Genomic DNA, 17,730 nt, shown 5'->3' with positions numbered 1-17,730 from the left:
TTAAATTTGGCCCATCACTTGCCAATGTGCTCCTTAGGCTTTAGAGGATGCCTTTGCATGTACCGGTCCCCCAATTTGAAAAATTTCTCCCCCGCCCCCTAACTTTGTCCACCTGGCAGATATTCTTATTCTTTGAACCTGGATTAGATGTCGACTGCTCCAGAAATTTTCTTCTGAATCCTTCTCCCCTGAATACACCCATCACTCCCTCCTCTGCTATTTTGCATACATGTGTTGTATTTATTTAGTTAGCATGCTTTTGTTTGTCTGTCTCTTTCCTTTTCTAGCCTCTGGGCCTTTGGAGGGCAGGGGCTATCTCTCCCTCTGTAAATGCAGACCTTGGTGATGATGTGACAGGTTTCAATGACAACAGAAGGAGGAAATGATCGGCATACAAACAAGGAGGGGAACAGTGACTCCTACAGTCAGGAGGGGAGTATGAAAGACCACGGTTGATGAACATGATTGAACACGATTACAGGATTTCTGTAGCAATTTTGCTGCTTTAAACCCCAGTGGTAACTGTTATAAACCCAGCAAGAAACAGGTGCTAAGACAAAAAAGCATGAGAACGACAATAAATAAAGCACAAGGCAAAGAAGATGGCAGGAGAGGGCAAAAAGAGACCAACGACTGAAAAAAAATAGTAATGTGTTTTTTATCAAGAAATACCTTAAGAAGTCTGAGCTTAGAAAATCATGTTTAGGTTGTAACAGATGGAATTGGGAAAGAGAACACACGAAGAATTATAATCTTAGAGCTAAAGTATGGTAGGTCTCCTGGCACAGATTGGCTATTCAATTAATTATTGTTGAATAAATCTAGCAATAGGGACATACACAAATGAGCAATGAATGGGAAGAGTAGGCTGAAGATTAAAAAACCCAGTGATGAAGAAAAGAGGAAAGGTCAAACAAGTACAGGGATAACAATGAATATTTATTATAAATTGATCCAAAGTGTCTACATAAGTAAACTGGTTGATTTTGGACTGTAAAGAGTTGTACATATGTGTGATATAAAGATGTCCTGTAAAAGTAAAATGCCATTGGAGAACAAAAAGAGATGATACATGACAAAGGCTTTGAGAATTGAAAAGCACTGAACAAAAAGAATCAGATATAAGAAATATGAATTTTCAAAGTGTTTAAGTTATAGGGAGAATATGTACATTAAAACATGGGCCTTTAGCATATGAAAAAGAAACCCCAAACCTAAGGGTTTCCTTTCAGGTTATAATAGAAGGGGCAGAAGAATGGGTAGTTAAAACTCACTCCCATATCTCAGCTCTGCCACCTTCTAGTGGTGTGACTTCAACTACACCAAGTCTCAGTTTTCTCTAGGAAAGTGGGATCATAATATACACACCCCACGGGGTTGCTGTGAAGACTGATTAAGACAAGACATGTAAAGTGCTTGGGATGAAACCCAGCACAATGCAAACACTCCGCAAATGCCAACTGTTATTATAAACTCCTTGACAGGAAAGTCAGGGAGCAGAGAAACTTAACACATCTCTATAATTACACAAATTGTGATAAAACAAGTTAAACTCTTGGTCGGTTTTCTTTTAAATCAGATTTTGTAAGCCAAGCACAATTCTCTCTGTATCTGAGAGTGGTTGCTAGGAGAGACTGGCAAAAGGCAATAAAGCAGTGAACTCAGCCATTGTTCCTAAAATAAGTATGAAATGAGATGAGAGACTTTGGAATGACTTCTTTTCAGGAGGAAAAAACAACTTCCCAAATGAGAAGTCAGGCTAGGACCCTGATGGTGACAGGAGATAGGTCACAAGCAAGGGATGCAGAAACCACCCTCCGGCAAAAAGCTGGTGCTGAGCCCCAGGGCCTCCTTCTGAAAAATGTGTAGCTGGGAATCACATACAATTATTTATGAAGCCATATCTTTATACACTTAGTAAGATAATTTAAACTGGATGCTTGATGAAAAGATAGAAGAAACTATAGATGTGCACCCACTTTACAGGAGGAAAAATAAATGGCTGGAGGAGACAGTTTACACAATAGTTAGCGGCACGGGTGTGGTGTCCACAGAGCAGGAATAGAATTGTTCATGTGGTTGTCAGCTGCATGAATCAAACACGCCTATCTTTCTAAGACTCTGTTTTCTCATCTGTAAGATGAGACAGACACTATCTGCTCAGGACAGTTACATCATGAGTTATATCATGAAACAGAGTTTGTAAAGTGCATAGTATACTAAGAACTCCAGGAAAGGTTCATGCTGGTAGTGCTGACATGACTATTCACAGAAGTAGGAAGCATTCAGTTTCTGAAGTCTTTGTAAGATGTTCTCATGTATCACATCCATAAACACAATTTTATTGAACTGATTTCTATTCAAGTGTATTGTACTTGATTTTGGTAACTATAGGAAAGTGTTAATAAGAGGAATGCATATGCTTTTGTTAATGAAGCATTAGCAGTTAATTATTATTTATTGATTGATTTTAGAGAGAGAGAGAAAGGAAGGGAGAGGGGGAGATAGAGAGGAACATCGGTTTGTTGTTTCACTTACTGATGCATTCATTGATTACTTCTTGTATGTGCCCTGACCTGGGATTGAACCACAACATTGGCATAGTGGGACAATACTGTAACCAACAAACTACCTGGCCAGGGCCTTAATTTTGATCAGTTTAAAAGTGTAATTCCTAATGTGGCTTGGGGCATGCACTTTGCAGGGTTAGTTACTTTACAAAGTAAAAGAAATTTCTAAAACCTCTTGCCTAGGTTGATGGATTTGTGGCTAAATCCAGGAAGGGTGGATTCAGGTTATGAAAAATGATGTATAATCCTTCTCTTGCATATAGTACCTCATCCCCTTTGTCTATTTTTTTGTGTGTCTGCTTTTGCACACATTTTGGTGGTAATTGGGAGACAAAGATTTGGTATCTGGCAAATACTTTCTAAAGTATTCCCCTCCAAAAAATAACGCTATTCATGTGAAGGTCTCAAGAATGAAGAAGATCTGTGAAAACAATTCCAGCTGTGAGGAAGTTGCTATTACCTGCAGCTAGTTACCTTTTGGTCTAAGTTACTCTTCTTGATACTATTTGTGGCATAAGCCAGACTCTCTAAGAGGCTATGCATTGTGTGCTGAGAAATACTGAACAAACAGAGCCCTGGCAGGTGCTTTACCTAAGTTTCTCCCAAGAAAACCACGAAGTGCCTTTTATGGAGTTATTTAAATGAGTTACACGGATAGAAAGCAGTGAGATTTACAAATACCGATCTAATGACTCTGTTTATTCACAATAAATATGGCAAGTGGATATTTTAGAGGTTGCTAAATCAAATGCTAAGTGCCCCAGCTGTTTGAGAGTCACCAAGTTTCTTTCTTAATGAAAAACAGATAATGCTGGCTGACAAGAAGGCGAACCAAATGGTTCCTTCTGGCCTGATTACAACAGAGGGGAGAATATGAGGCAGAGAGAAGACAACGCACTCCAAAGGCCAAAGCCTATGCAGCTCATGCATTCTAAGGCATACACCAAACTCTTCTCAGCATACATTTAAAATTAAATTCACATCTGACCGTACCGCTTTTGCAAGCTTCACACCGTGCTCGTAAGTGAGAGGTTTCTCTTTCATATACAGCAAACGGGCCAAGGTTTTGGGGTCATCACGGAGATCAATCTGGCAAAAAACACGTGTGTGATAAACTCATTCTTCTCAGGCATGACCAGGTATTTTAAACTGTGACATAATAGAGATGCCTTCTCTCCAACCCTTGACACCTATGAAGTTGCCAAATTTTCTTTAAGGAAGCACATATGCATGCCCATGTTATGTCTACAAATTAAAGTGGCTTCTTTGTAAGTGTTTACAGCAGGCTTTTCTTGTCCTTTCCTCTTCAAAGCAGTTAGCCTGGAGGCTGAGGACTTTCTCCAATGATTCTGTGGCCGTCTCAGATGTTTTTGGGATTTCCTATTTATTCCTTGAGCATTCTTTTAGGGCATACAAGATCAGTCTTATTACCTAACAGGATGCTCGTTTGATCCCAAGTTACATTACTCATTTTTAACAGTTATTTCCTGGTAAAATATATTTTGGGTTTTCTAAACCAAAGCTTTACCCTCAAAGGGATGAAGGTTTGCCACCTGTGAGGGAGGATATTCTAACAAATGTGCTGCAGACTCTGAAGGCAAGTTCTAAAGAGGAGTTTCCACAGGGTTTGCTCGAGGAATAAGCATTGATCTTCTCAAAGGTGGAACAACTCTGAAAATAACATGTATGTTTGGATTAGATTTTATAATTTAATTAAATATTTTAGTTGCTTTAAAATCTCACTGTATATGAGAATCCACGTATACATGGACGGGTGTGAATATAGGTACATGTCGGCTTGTGCTTTAAAGAAAAACCAACATATTCATATATCAGGGTCCCATTTATAAGCACTTGTATAGCTTTACTAATCTGCGTAGTTTTTTTTGGTTTTGGCTTTAATTATTCAACTTAGTGCTCAAATTAGATAGAGATGTTCGCATGGCCCATCACATATTTTGGCAGCTGGATACGTGGGCTGCATCAATATGGTCAAACATTATTATCTGGAATAAAGGCAAAACCTTCACTTAAACAAACAAACAATTAACTTTCAGATCAGAATCACCAACTGTATTATTATTTATTCATGTGTCAATTATATGTTCATGTCTTTTCTAGAAATATTTTTCTTTCTTTTATGTTTTTAAAAAATTTCTTTTTGTCAAGCAGGCTGTACAATGAGAAATAGAAAGCAACAGCCTATGAAACAGACAACAAAGGCCTTCAGTATTTTTCATTTCTGTCTTTGGGATAGTAATTTAGGTTTAACATAGCAAAGAGCAAAATCTATTTAAAACTATACAAATATATAAAGTTGGAACAATATTTAACCCCTTTGTGCAATTGCTATTGGAATTCAAACAATGAAATTTTATTAGCTTTCAAAACACTTTTAAAGACTTGTTTTACAGTTGCAGTTTTGTTTATCTGGTCTATCTGTTTTCACTTTTGTTCCAAGGTCTGGAAGACCAAGGGGCTTAAGGAGAATGGAGAAGAGTGAATTTCTGAATTCCTTTTCCAAGAGTGTTACTAAAGAGTTCCTGTCATAATGTGACCATTCTGATTGCTAGGGTCATTCTGACATTTGCACCTACTTTGTGGCTTTCAAACAATCATAGATTTTTGATATGAAAAATATTAGGTGATAGGTGTAATTGGCATCCCCACTTCATTCCGCTGGCTCAGGGCTGCAGAGTTCCTATTTCAAAAATTACTTTGTTATTTAAATAAAAAGCCAAGAGATTATCTTTTAAAGGTCACATTTAAACTTCCTGCTTCACATTAAATAGCTCTGTTGTCTTTTTGACTATGGCTAGGTAATTACGCAGATCTTAAGAACAGGCTGTTCATGGGATTGATATCTCTGAGATCCTCTTCTATAGTGTTTGGTAGACTAGGATGTTTAAGAGACACCTAAAGGCTCTTCCCTTTTTGCCACCCTCCCATTCCTCCCGCCCCCCGCCCTGCCCTCACCCGCCTTTTATCGAACCTGGGTCCCGATGAGGACGTAAGGCACATGAGGCATGCAGTCCTTCAGCTCCGGGACCCATTCCTCCTGGACATTGTGGTAGGAGGCAGGATTGACCACAGAGAAGCAGATCAAAAACACATCAGTGTTGGGATAGGAGAGAGGCCTCAGCTGGTTGTAGTCCTCCTGTGGGAAAAGCAGAGTTTGTGTAGCCTGAGTGAGGTGGCTCCCATGTTGTTCAGGGAGCGATACAGGCAACAGTCCCCCATGACCCATTCCTTCCCCTGCCCTGGAATCCGGTGCTTCCTTATATTACTAGAAATAAAAGAGCCATCAGTTAAAAAAACACCTTTGTGCTCTCTTTTAAGATGAACTTTAAAAAAAATATTTTTAACGGCTCGTGAGGTAATTTACATACCATAAAGTTCACCCATGTAATGTGTGTAATTCAATAAAGATTACTGCAATTCTGTCATGTTGGAACTGTTGTATTGAATATGGATTTAAATTAGCGGGCCATTGGCCAAGGCACAGAAATTGTCTCCTTATACCGTTTTTAAAAACTGCATTCGAATTTAATACAGACAAGCTAACTAAAATGCAAAACAAGAGTTGCTGCCAAATCAGATACCATAATAGTTGTGGAAATATATTTTGTGTAGGTTTAGAGCTCAGAATTTGGGATTTGTTTCGAAGTCAACCTACAGGCCATAGTATGGCCTAATAAATAATATGTCAGCTTAATTCTTTTCTCCTCATACAGTTTTCAGACCAGAATATGCTCTTGTTGAAGAGTTCCTGGTTACATAAGATGTTTAAGTATATGCTGTGTTAGTGGGAGATGATAAAGACAAAGTAAAATAGTGGATAATCTCAGCTCTGGGAAAATGTCAGCAAGTACCTTTTAAAAAAAAATTGTTTTTCTATTACAGCTGTCCCATTTTTTCTCCCATTGCTACCCCCCACCGAGCCCACCCCTTCTCCCACAGTCATTCCCCACCCTGTTGTGAATGTCAATATTTCATTTATACATGTTCTTTGACTAGACCCTTCCCCTACTTACCCCCCTTCTTTCCTTCCCTCCTCCCCCCTGATAACTGTTATTCTGTTCCTTGTTCAATTTTGTTCATTTGTTTGTGTTGTTCATTAGTCTCCTGTATCAGGTAATATCATATGGTATTTTTCTTTCATTGCCTGGCTTATTTCGCTAAACATAATTCTCTCTAGTTCCATCCATGTTGTTGCAAATGGCAGGAGTTCCTTCTCTCTTTCTGCTACATAGTACTCCATTGTGTAAATGTACCACAGTTTTTTAATCCACTCATCTACAGATGGGCACTTAGGCTGTTTCCAGCACTTGGCTATTGTAAACAGGGCTGCTATGAACACAGGGGTGCATAAGTTCTTTTGAATTGGGGTTTCAGGATTCTTTGGGTATAATCCTAGCAGTGGAATCGCTGGTTCAAAAGGCAGTTCCATTTTTAGTTTTTTGAGATAATTCCATACTGTTCTCCATAGTGGCTGCACCAGTCTGCATTCCCACCAACAATGTAGTAGGGTTCCCGTTTCTCCACATCCTCGCCAGCACTTGTTTGTTGATTTGTTAATGATGGCCCTTCTGACAGGTGTAAAATGGTATCTCATTGTGGTTTTTATTTGCATCTCTCTGATGGCTAGTGATGGTGAGCCTTCTTTCATGTGTCTATGGACCCTCTGTATGTCCTCTTTGGAGAAGTTTTTGTTCAGGTCCTTTGTCCATTTTTAAATTGAGCTGTCTGTCTTCTTGGTGTTGAGATGTGTAAGTTCTTTATATATTTTGGTGATCGATCTCTTGTCTGAGGTATCATTGGCAAATATGTTCTCCCATATGGTCGGTTCCCTTTTCATCTTGCTGTTTTCTTTTGCTGAGCAGAAACTTTTCAGTTTGATGTAGTACCATTCATTTATTTTTTCCTTTATTTCCCTTGCCTCAGGAGATGTATCAGTGAAAATATTGCTATGTGGGATATCTGAAACTTTCCTGCCTATGTTTTCCTCTAGGACTTTTATGATGTCACCATTTACATTTAAGTCTTTGATCCATCTTGAGTTTACTCTGGTGTGTAGTGTAAGTTGGTGGTCTAGTTTCATTTTTTTGCATGTCCCTGTCTAGTTCTCCCAGCATCATTTGTTGAAGAAGCTCTTCTCACTCCACTTTATGCTCCACCCCTTTGTCGAATATTAGTCGACCATATAGACCTGGGTTTATTTCTGGGTTCTCTATTTTGTTCCATTGATCTATATGGCTGTTCTTATGCCAGTACCAGACTGTCTTGATCACAGCATATAGTTTGTAGTATAGTTTGATGTCAGGTATTGTGATTTCTCCTGCTATGTTCTTCTGTCTCATGATTGCTTTGGCTATTTGGGGTCTCTTTTGGTTCCATATAAATTTTTGAAGTATTTGTTCTAGGTCTGTGAAATATGTCACTGGTATTTTAATAGGGATTGCATTGAATCTGTAAATTGCTTTGGGTAGTATGCACATTTTAATGATGTTGATTCTTCCAATCCATGAACATGTAATTTGCTTCCATTTATTTGTATCTTCCTTAATTTCTTTCTTCAGTGTTATGTAGTTTTCCAAGTACAGGTCTTTTATGTCTTTGGTTAAGTTTATTCCTAGGTACTTTATTTTTCTTGTTGCTATAGTAAATGGGATTTTTTTTTTTTTTTTAGTTTCTATCTCTGATATTTTATTGTTGGTGTACAGAAATGCCTTCGATTTCTGAATATTGACTTTGTACCCTGCTATTTTGTCAAATTCACTTATTATGTTGAGTAGCTTTTTCGTGGAGTCTGTAGAGTTTTCTATGTACACTATCATGTCATCTGCAGATAATGACAGTTTTACTTCCTCTTTTTCAATTTGTATACCTTTTATTTCTTTTTCTTGTCTGATTGCTATGGCTAGAACTTCCAAGGCTATGTTGAATAGGAGTGGAGAGAGTGGACATCCATTTCTTGTTCCTGATCTCAGGGAGAATGCTTTCAGTTTTTGCCCATTGAGTATGATGTTGGCTTCAGGTTTCTCGTATATGGCCTTTATTATGTTGAAATATGTTCCCTCTATTCCCATTTTGCTGAGAGTTTTCATCATAAATGGATGTTGTACTTTATCAAATGCTTTTTCATCATCTATTGATATGATCATGTGGTTTTTGTCTTTCATTTTGTTTATATGGTGTATTACGTTTATTGATTTGTGAATATAAACCATCCTTGCATTCCTGGGATGAATCCTGCTTGATCATGGTGTATGATCTTTCTAATGTGTTGTTGAATCCTGATTGCCAATATTTTGTTGAGGATTTTAGCATCTATGTTCATCAACAATATTGGCCTGTTGTTTTCTTTCTTTGCTGTATCCTGACCTGGTTTTGGAATTAATGTAATACTGGCTTCATAGAAAGAGTTTGGGATTTTTCTCTCGGATTTTTTGGAATAGTTTGAGAAGGGTAGGTGTTAGTTCTTCCCTAAATGTTTTGTAAAATTTGCCTGTGAAGCCATTGGTCCAGGGCTATTGTGTGCCAGAGGTTTTTTGATTACTGTTTCAATTTCACTCTTTGTTATTGGTCTGTTCAGGCTTTCTGCTTCTTCTTGATTCAGTTTTGGAAGATTATATGTTTCTAGAAATTTGTCCATTTCATCTAGGTTGTCAAGTCTCTGGCCATACAGTTGTTTGTAGTAATTTCTTACAATCCTTTGTATTTCTGTGGTATCGGTTGTGATTTCTCCTCTTTCATTTCTGATTTTGTTTATTTGGATCCTCTTTCTTTTTTCTTGATGAGGCTGGCTAAAGGCTTGTCGATTTTGTTTATCTTTTCAAAGAACCAGTTCCTACTTTTGTTGATCTTTTGAATCATTCGTTTAGTCTCTATGTCATTTAATTCTGCTCTGATCTTGATGATTCCTTCCTTCTACTTGCACTGGGCTTTGTTTGTTGTTGTTCTAGTTCTTGTAGCAGTAGGGTTAGATTTTTTATTTGAGATTCTTCTATCCTTTTCAGGTAGGTCTGTATTTCTATGAACTTTCCTCTCAGGACTGCTTTGCTGTGTCCCATAGGTTTTGGGCTGTTGTGTGTTCATTATCATTAGTTTCCAGAAACTTCTTGATGTCACTGTTAACCCATTCATTATTTAATATCATGTTATTCATTCTCCATGCGTTTGAATGTCTTTGAGTCTTTTCCTTGAGATTTATTTTTAGTTTTAAGGCATTGTATTTTGAGAAGATGCTTGATATAGTTTCAACTTTCTTGAATTTTTTGTGGCTTGTTTTGTGTCCTACCACATGGTCTATCTTTGAAAATGTCCCGTGTGCATTTGAAAAGAATGTGTATTTTGCTTCTTTGGGGTGAAAAGTTCTATATATATCAATTAAGTCCATTTGACCTAGTGTGTTATTCAATGCCTCAATATCCTCGGTGTTTCTTTGCTTTGAAGATCTGTCTCTTGTTGATAATAGCAAGTACCTTTTATTGTATATAAAATGTATTAGAAAGTTCCAAGGTAAAATCTGCTATTTCAATAGAAGACTTTATATTTTTTCATAGAACTTAGTAACATATAAGCCAAAAGTAATTTATATGTATCTGTACAAACTTTTATTATATATGCATATCTACATGTCCTCACACAGCACAATATATCATACACACCACAATACTTTACATATGTATACATACTATGCACACATATATACTTACAAGTACATAGGTACAACCAAATGTGTATGTTCACACTTATTACATACATTTGCACATAGATGTGGGCAACATGTGAATTCATTTATTAGGGCCCTGACTATTGTTTCTAATATTTAAAAAATACTATAAAACTTGTATATGCTTATTGCAAAAATTTGAACATTCCAGTAGTACATGGAGTAGAAGTGGAACTTTGTTATCATCTCTTATGTGACCTTTAATAGTGTTTCCTCTCTTTCCAGAGGAAACCACTACTTCATAGTAAGAATACTATTAAGTTTCAGGTGTACAGCATAGTGGTTAGGTAGTCATATATTTTGCCAAGTGGTTCCCATGATATTTCAAGTACTCACCTGGCACTATACATAATTATTACAATATTACTGACTATATTCCCCATGCTGTATTTTACATCCTCATGACTATTTTGTGACTATCAATTTGTACTCCTTAATTCCTCATCCTTTTCACTCAGTCCCTCAACCCTCTTTTCCTCTGGCAACCAACAATCTGTTTCTATGAGTCTGTTTCTGTTTTTTTTTCTCTTTAGATTTATACATAAATGAAATAATATGGTATTTGTCTTTCTCTGTCTGACTTATTTCATTTAGCATAATACCCTGTAGGTCCACCATGCTCTTACAAATGATAGGATTCCATTCTTTTTTATGGCTGAATATATATTCCATTGTATATATAGGTACCACAGCTTTTTTATTGTCTTTTGAAGGGTCCAGTGTTTTATATTTATTTAGATATTAATATAACATACACATGTTATGTTTACAAAAATAAGTTGATTATATAATTTACATTGTTTCACCATTTGTTTTTTAAAGTTAATATGTCATAGATATTTTAAAATAACAAGGTTACCATCTTTCTATTGACTCTATTGATGTCTTTTTAAAAAGGGGTGCACACATACAGGGAGGGGCAAAAGTAGGTTTATAGTTTGTATGGAAAATGATAGAATAATTAATAAATAATAACACAAAAATAAACTGTGTTTCACATACTAACAAGTGTAAACCTTCTGTTGCCCCACCCTGCACACATGTGACTGGAAGGGAGTTCCTCAAATTGTTATCTATTCTTTAGCTATTCCAGGTACCTAGTGCACAGGGATTCAGAATGCATGTCTGCTACTGTTCCTACTGCTAGTGCTATTAAAACCCAAGCAGAGTCTTTTAGCCACTTAAACAAAGTGCAATGCAAGATGGCAAAGATGCTGAAAAATCCCAAAATCCTAAAAATAAACCAAACGAATTTAAAAAATAACTTATTGTGGGTCATTTACCATATTTCTAGTAAATCAAGTAAGTGGAGTTGGGTTCATTGATGAATAAGCATTGGTCCTGGGCAATTACAGCTTAGCCAAGCGATGTCCATGTCTCTGCGTGTGTGTCTATGTGGTGGTGGCAGTGGTGGGTGAGGAAAGGAAACAGTTTGTATGTTGTTACCGGCCTCTCCTCTTTACACAGTTAACTCTGAAAACCGAACCTTGTCTCCCATGGCCTCTTAACCTCTTTTCTTTCTCTCTGCGAATTTCTCTCTCTGAAACTTTCTCTCTCTGGGTAGTCATGACGCCCACATGCTAAGAATTCCTTCCCAGGCCATAACCTATAACAGTTTATGAAATACCTGCCCTTTGACACTTATTCCTCCCATCTGGAATGTCATACAAGCTCCACTTATTCTCTTTCTAAAGCAAATATTCCATAAATACTGTTGACTGATTCGATGACACTGGTCTTCAGCGGCCTGCAGCTGAACACAAGGCTCTTCCATGGGTCAGTGACTGCAGTAAAATCACCTGGGGAGTTTGAGAACATCTGGATGCCCTGTAAGCCAACTACTTGCCTTTACCCACTTTCCGACTCCAGAGTCAAGTAAATCAGAATCTCTGGAGAGTGGTCTTGTGTATGTGGGTGTTCTCACTTCATTAGCCTGGAGTTGAGAACAACTAATTTACATCATCATCATCTTCACCATCAACGGTTTATTCCTAAGGGCCAGGCAATGTTTCAAACACGTACGTGCATTATCCTGTTGAATCCTCACCACTGGATACCCGCATTTCATAGAAGAGGAAGTTAAGCTTAACGAAAGTTTCATAATGGACAAATGTCACAGAACTATTAAATATCAGGATGGGGTAATTAGCCTCTAGCTCTTAATTGTGACCACACTATTTGCTTCAGAATTTAAACTCAGATTAAGCATTTTCCTGAAAATTAAGTTATCCAGGACTCTTAATATAGACTCATGCTTAACCCAGGGATTTAAGAAATTTAGAGACCCCGGGGGGTATAGTATCTATTTCATAGCCTGCATCTGTTAGAACACACCAGCAGATGGCAGCAGACACTGTATAGTTAAAATCTCAAACCCACAAAACAACACAATTGGGAAAAATGTCACAACTAGATGATGTATTCAATAGGAGCATAAAGCTGGTAGTTTGAAAACATCATGTTTATTTGACTCTTTCCTCAGAAGCTATCAAAGGAGTCCCTCCAGCTGAGTGACTTCTGAGCATGTTCTTCACCAGGCCTGCTCTGCATTCTGGATCTCTGATCTGTGGAAACCTTAGTCTTGCGGTGTTAATCCATTTGAAAAGACTTATTGTATTAATTGCCACCTGAATGTCTAGCATTGTTAAAGATGCAATATGAATTATTTAAGTGAATAAGAATTGGAAATCCAGTGAACAAAATGAAAATATGGGAAACAATTCAATATGTGTAAGTGAGATAGGTGAAGTTTTTTTTCTTTGTTAGCCCTCTGATAATAGAATAATATAGAATATTTATTTGACTAAACTGGAAAAATACAATTTCAAGGCTGGAGGAGGTTTTACAGATCAGTTAGTGCAATGGCTCCCTGATGGGCAGCACTGGAATCCTTTGGGAGTTTGGTAGGCACATCCACTCCCAGGCCCCACCCTGGCCTGAGGCTGAGGGTCTGGGAGCAAGGGGTGGGGGTGGGGGTGGGGTGACTGCACCATCTGTGTCTCAACATGCCCTCCAGGTGGCTCTGTTGCAGCTCAAGTTTCAGAACCATAGATTACTGTGCTTCCCCTTCCCCTCAGCCAATTTTATAGTTTAAGCAACCAAAGTCTAGACAGGTTAAGTAATTGCATTGGGACTATTGAGCAAACATACCTTTAAGGAAGCCTCACACCTGGGCTGGCTGGACTCCTTTCAGCCCCCATGTGCCACTGACTGCAGCTATGAAATGTGGCAGGGAATGGAGCCAGCATTAATAACAGGAAGCATCTCCTGGGGACTCAGAGCTGGGCAGTGGGAGGTTGAGGGATTTGAATTTGCATCAGATGATAATTTAAGTGAATTTTTTTTTTTTTTTGTGGTGGAGCACATTTTGAACCTAGGTTGGAGGCTGAAACAGGGAAAAAGGCTATGACGAGTGGATAAATAGTCTAGCTGGTATTTGAAACTGAGAGTGGGAGGCCAGTGCTTGAGTGCTTCTTGAAGAGACAATGTTTCAATCTAAAAGAACAACTCAAATGGAGCTTTGGAGGGTTGACATGGACAAAGAGGCTGGGGGGAGGGTAGAGGTGGAGAAGTAGGGGGTAAGGAAGGATTTGGGGCAAGGTTGCTTTTGAGTAGTTCCCATCCAACTTCACTCCAAAGGCAGGAGAGTGTTAGGTGTGAAGGCAGATCTGGCGTTCTGGGGTGACTCTGGGTGACTATCAGAACAGTTCAGGCGTAGCTTTAGCATCAAATGGTAGAGGTGATGAGGGAAACCATTGGACCAGTCCTTCTCAGACTTTATGTATATTTGAATCTCCTGGGATCTTGTTAAAGTGCAGATTCTTATTCAGCAGCAGGTCTGAGATGAAGCCCAAGAGTCTGAATTTCTAACTAGTTTTCAGGTCATGCTGACAGTGCTGATCCAGGGACCACACTCTGAGTGACAAGAAGAGTTGCCTTGTGCACTCCCCCTCCTCACCCTACCTTATCCCGCATACCCAGTTAATTGGAAATAGAATTGTTTCCAAGTCTTCTTGGGTTTAGCGACATTCATCCCAGATTTTCAGCACAAGTCTCATTTTCACGTTGTCCCATAAATACACTCATATCTGTCAGGCTTGGTTTGGAAAATCTGGCAACATATCTAGGCTAGGATGTAGCAGAGTGCCTGAGAGCATGGGCTAGGGAGGCACATTCCCTGGGTTCAAATCTCAGACCTGCCGGTAACTAATATGTAATCCTGAATAAGTTCTCTCTGCCTCAATTTCCTTATCTATAAAATGAGGTTGATAATAGTGCTGGCCTCATAGGACTGCTATGAGTATAAAAGTGTTAATATTTATAGACCATTAGAACAGAGTCTTGAACGTACTAGGTTCTTTAGCAGTCAAGAGTCCGTCCTCCATTCCTTGTCAGCAACAGCTGCTGTGTCCCTATTCTCGTTGGATATTAGGGCTGAAACTGAAATGAACTTTTTCTAAACTAAGTAGTAATAAGACCTATGTTTACATGCTCTGGTTGAACTTCTGAATAATGTCTTTACAGAATCATGTTTCATAATTTAGGAAGAAGTAAGATGATGTCTTAAGGTTCCTTTCACCAATAGCTTGTCATGTGGGCAAACTCCTTCCTAGCCCCCAATTTGCACACTTTTAAAACCACAGTAAAATGCATGTGAGCAAGAAGGGGTGAGTTGCTCATTGAGAAAAAATACATATTTTGAGGTTTTAGGTAAACTTTCCATAGAGGACTGATGTCAGGTTCTGTGCTCCAGATGGCCTCGCTGGGTGAGCCAATAGCAAAGGGGAAGACTGACGTCCTTCCAACTGGACCCTAGGTCACCATTAATGAACTCCAGATGTACTTGCCTCCTGCCCGGTCCCATGTCTCTTCATCCCACTGGGGAGAAAGGGTTTCAGAAATCAGGGCTGGTGAAGACATGTGGTATGCAGCCTGGCTGAGGGGTGCAGCTGATGACCTTACTGCTCCCATGTTCCGACAGTCACTGGTGACAGCTAAGCTGCTGTGGGCTGTGGTTTCTCAGTGACAGTCACCATTGTGTGCTTGCTCCATGGGGCTTGTATACAGAGAACTCAGGGAATTACCTTGCTGAGAAACCAGGCTCCAGACACCAAAAGATTCTTGTTCCTCCCTGGCAGTACCACTAACTGCCACCTTTGCAAATGTTGCCATTGAGATATATCCATCTTGGAGTTTGGCCTGAGAGTCTGTAATTTGAGCAGAGCTTTGCCCACACTGCCCACGTAAGCCAGGGCCCACTCAGAAAAGGAAGCAAGATGTCTTAGTACCATGGGTGGCTCCAACTCTAGATACTGGGCAGGGGGTGGGAGGATGCCAGGCTCAGAGCCACGACTGGGGAAAGACCCCTCTCCTAGTTTGGCATCCCTCAGCTGGTGAACGCCCAGGCCCTGCTCCAGCATCCCCACTCTCACTTGGTCTCTCATGACGTGCTCTCAACAAACTGGCCTGCAGGCATGTCATGGGAAAGTCAGCTCTTGGACTCCCTGTAGCTGAGCCAAAGCTCGGAACTCTAGACATCCCTTTCAGAGAGACTTTCAGTGATGTACTCCTGGGAGCATGTGCTGAACAGGATGAACCGATGAGATCTAGCGAGGTCTGGCTTACAGGCCTGGCCTCATTCCCTCCCCAGTGTGAGTTGAGGGCTAACAAGCAGCATCACCTGAGCAAAAGCCCTCCCTTCGTTGCCTAACCTAATGTTTGGAACTCTACCTAACAGATAGATGAATGAGCGTTCTGAAGACTTCGTTGTTGTTTTTTTTTAATTAATTAATTTGTTTGTTTGTTTATTTTTATTTTTAGATAAAGGGGAAAAGAGAAAGAGAGGGAGAGAAACATCACTGTGTGGTTGCCTCTCACTAGTGCCCCCAACTGGGGACCTGACATGCAATCCTGTCATGTGCCCTGACTGGGAATCGAACCAGCGACATTTGGCTTGCACGCTGACACTCAATCCACTGAGCCATAGCAGCCAGGGCTTGAAGACTTCGTTTTTAAAGGACTCCTCTCAAAGTTCAAATATTAGTTTGTTTCAGAGCTTTGAGGAGAGAGCAAAGTTTCACGTGCTGCCAGTATACGTACGTGATTTCATTATAAATTGTCTTTAGCAAATGCTTGGCTGACTTGTGAAGGGCTGGGAGCGGGTCTCAGGTGGGGCCAGTGGGGCTTGCAGTTGTGTCCAAGGCTGACGAGGTGTGGCCAAGTGGTGGGAACAAGGTCGAATGATTTTGTCCAGGGGTAACTTTGAGGGTAGAAATAATGAGTTCCTACCACTTTACCTTTCAGAACACATATGCTTCTTGAGGTTGGTTTCATCAACTGTGACCCACAAGTAGTTCAAGACAAAGATGAGAGACACTGCTCCTTGGTTTATTCATGAAAGAAAATCTAATTATTCATAGTAAGATGGAACTCCATAGATGGGTTCAGAGACTTATTTCCTTTTTGTGGTTCAAGGAGCAATTGAGTTTGAGATCAGTTCTCCTTTATTAGTAACTCTGGCCAAATGAGTATTTTTGACTTACATGTTCCTTGGCCATGTGACTGCAGCAACATTACTAGAATATAACTGAGGAGGGTTGACTATTCTACCCGAGGCAGGGAATGGAAATTTTGGGACAATGCTTGTAAATTAAATTTGTTACAAAGTCTTACTGGCAGAGTCATAGAACCATGGGAATGAACTCGGGTAATAATTATTTTCCACTACCTTCTCCTAAAGTTAGGAACCATGTTTCAACCACCAAGTCACCTGGGGATCTTTTAAAAATAAATTTTAGAATTTAGTATGTGGGATCTGTGATCTGCATTTCTAATAAGATGGCGTTGATGCTGCTGGTCACTGGACCACACTTTGAGTGACAAGCTTCTAGAACAATGGTTCTCAAAGTATGGTGTACAGGCCAGTAGCAGCATCACCAGGAAATCTGCTAGAAATGGAAATTCTTGGGCCCCACTTGTAGAATAAGAAACTCTGGAGCTCGGGCCCAATGGCTAGTTTTTAAATAATTTTTAACTTTTTAATTTTAATTTTTTTTATTTTTACAAGGCCTACAGGTGATTCTGATGCCTGTTCAAGTTTGAGAACCTCTGGTTTACAAAATGAACTATCTGTCTCCCTTTAGTGTAACAGATTCTGACATTTAATAATCCTTTACTGCTGAAAGGTCTCCTTTAGGTCTAGCCTCAAGTCATTTTGCTTGATTACTCTATTTCTTTCAGGCTTTCTTGGAGTTCATATTTTAAATGTCCTAATCATAGAATTTGAGGCCTAGAAGAAACTGTAAGATATATTCTGATTCCTTTTCTTCATGTTTTATGCTCCCCTACAGTCCTTGTCTACCTCTGAGCTTTCAAAGTAGCTGCTGGGAAGGATTAAAGTGAGACTTAAGTTGAAGAAATACCTAT

General features: G+C 39.3%; 1 protein-coding gene across 1 annotated transcript in view; it reads right to left on the bottom strand.

The window, feature by feature from the left end:
• The window catches only part of RHOJ (ras homolog family member J), a 78,155-nt gene that overhangs the window by 6,069 nt on the left and 54,356 nt on the right, over positions 1 to 17,730 (bottom strand). Inside the window, exons 3-4 of the mRNA XM_090270963.1 lie at positions 5,563 to 5,727; positions 3,564 to 3,659 (exon numbers count right to left, since the gene is read on the bottom strand). Coding sequence (XP_090127089.1) covers positions 3,564 to 3,659; positions 5,563 to 5,727 — 261 coding nt within the window. The remainder of the gene's footprint in view (positions 1 to 3,563; positions 3,660 to 5,562; positions 5,728 to 17,730) is intronic.

This window comes from Furipterus horrens, unplaced genomic scaffold (genome assembly GCF_987537825.1).
Source record: "Furipterus horrens unplaced genomic scaffold, mFurHor1.1.pri manual_scaffold_3, whole genome shotgun sequence".
Lineage (NCBI taxonomy): Eukaryota > Metazoa > Chordata > Mammalia > Chiroptera > Furipteridae > Furipterus > Furipterus horrens.
The sequence above is the reverse complement of the archived record's forward strand: the minus strand, read 5'-3'. Positions and strand labels throughout refer to the sequence as shown.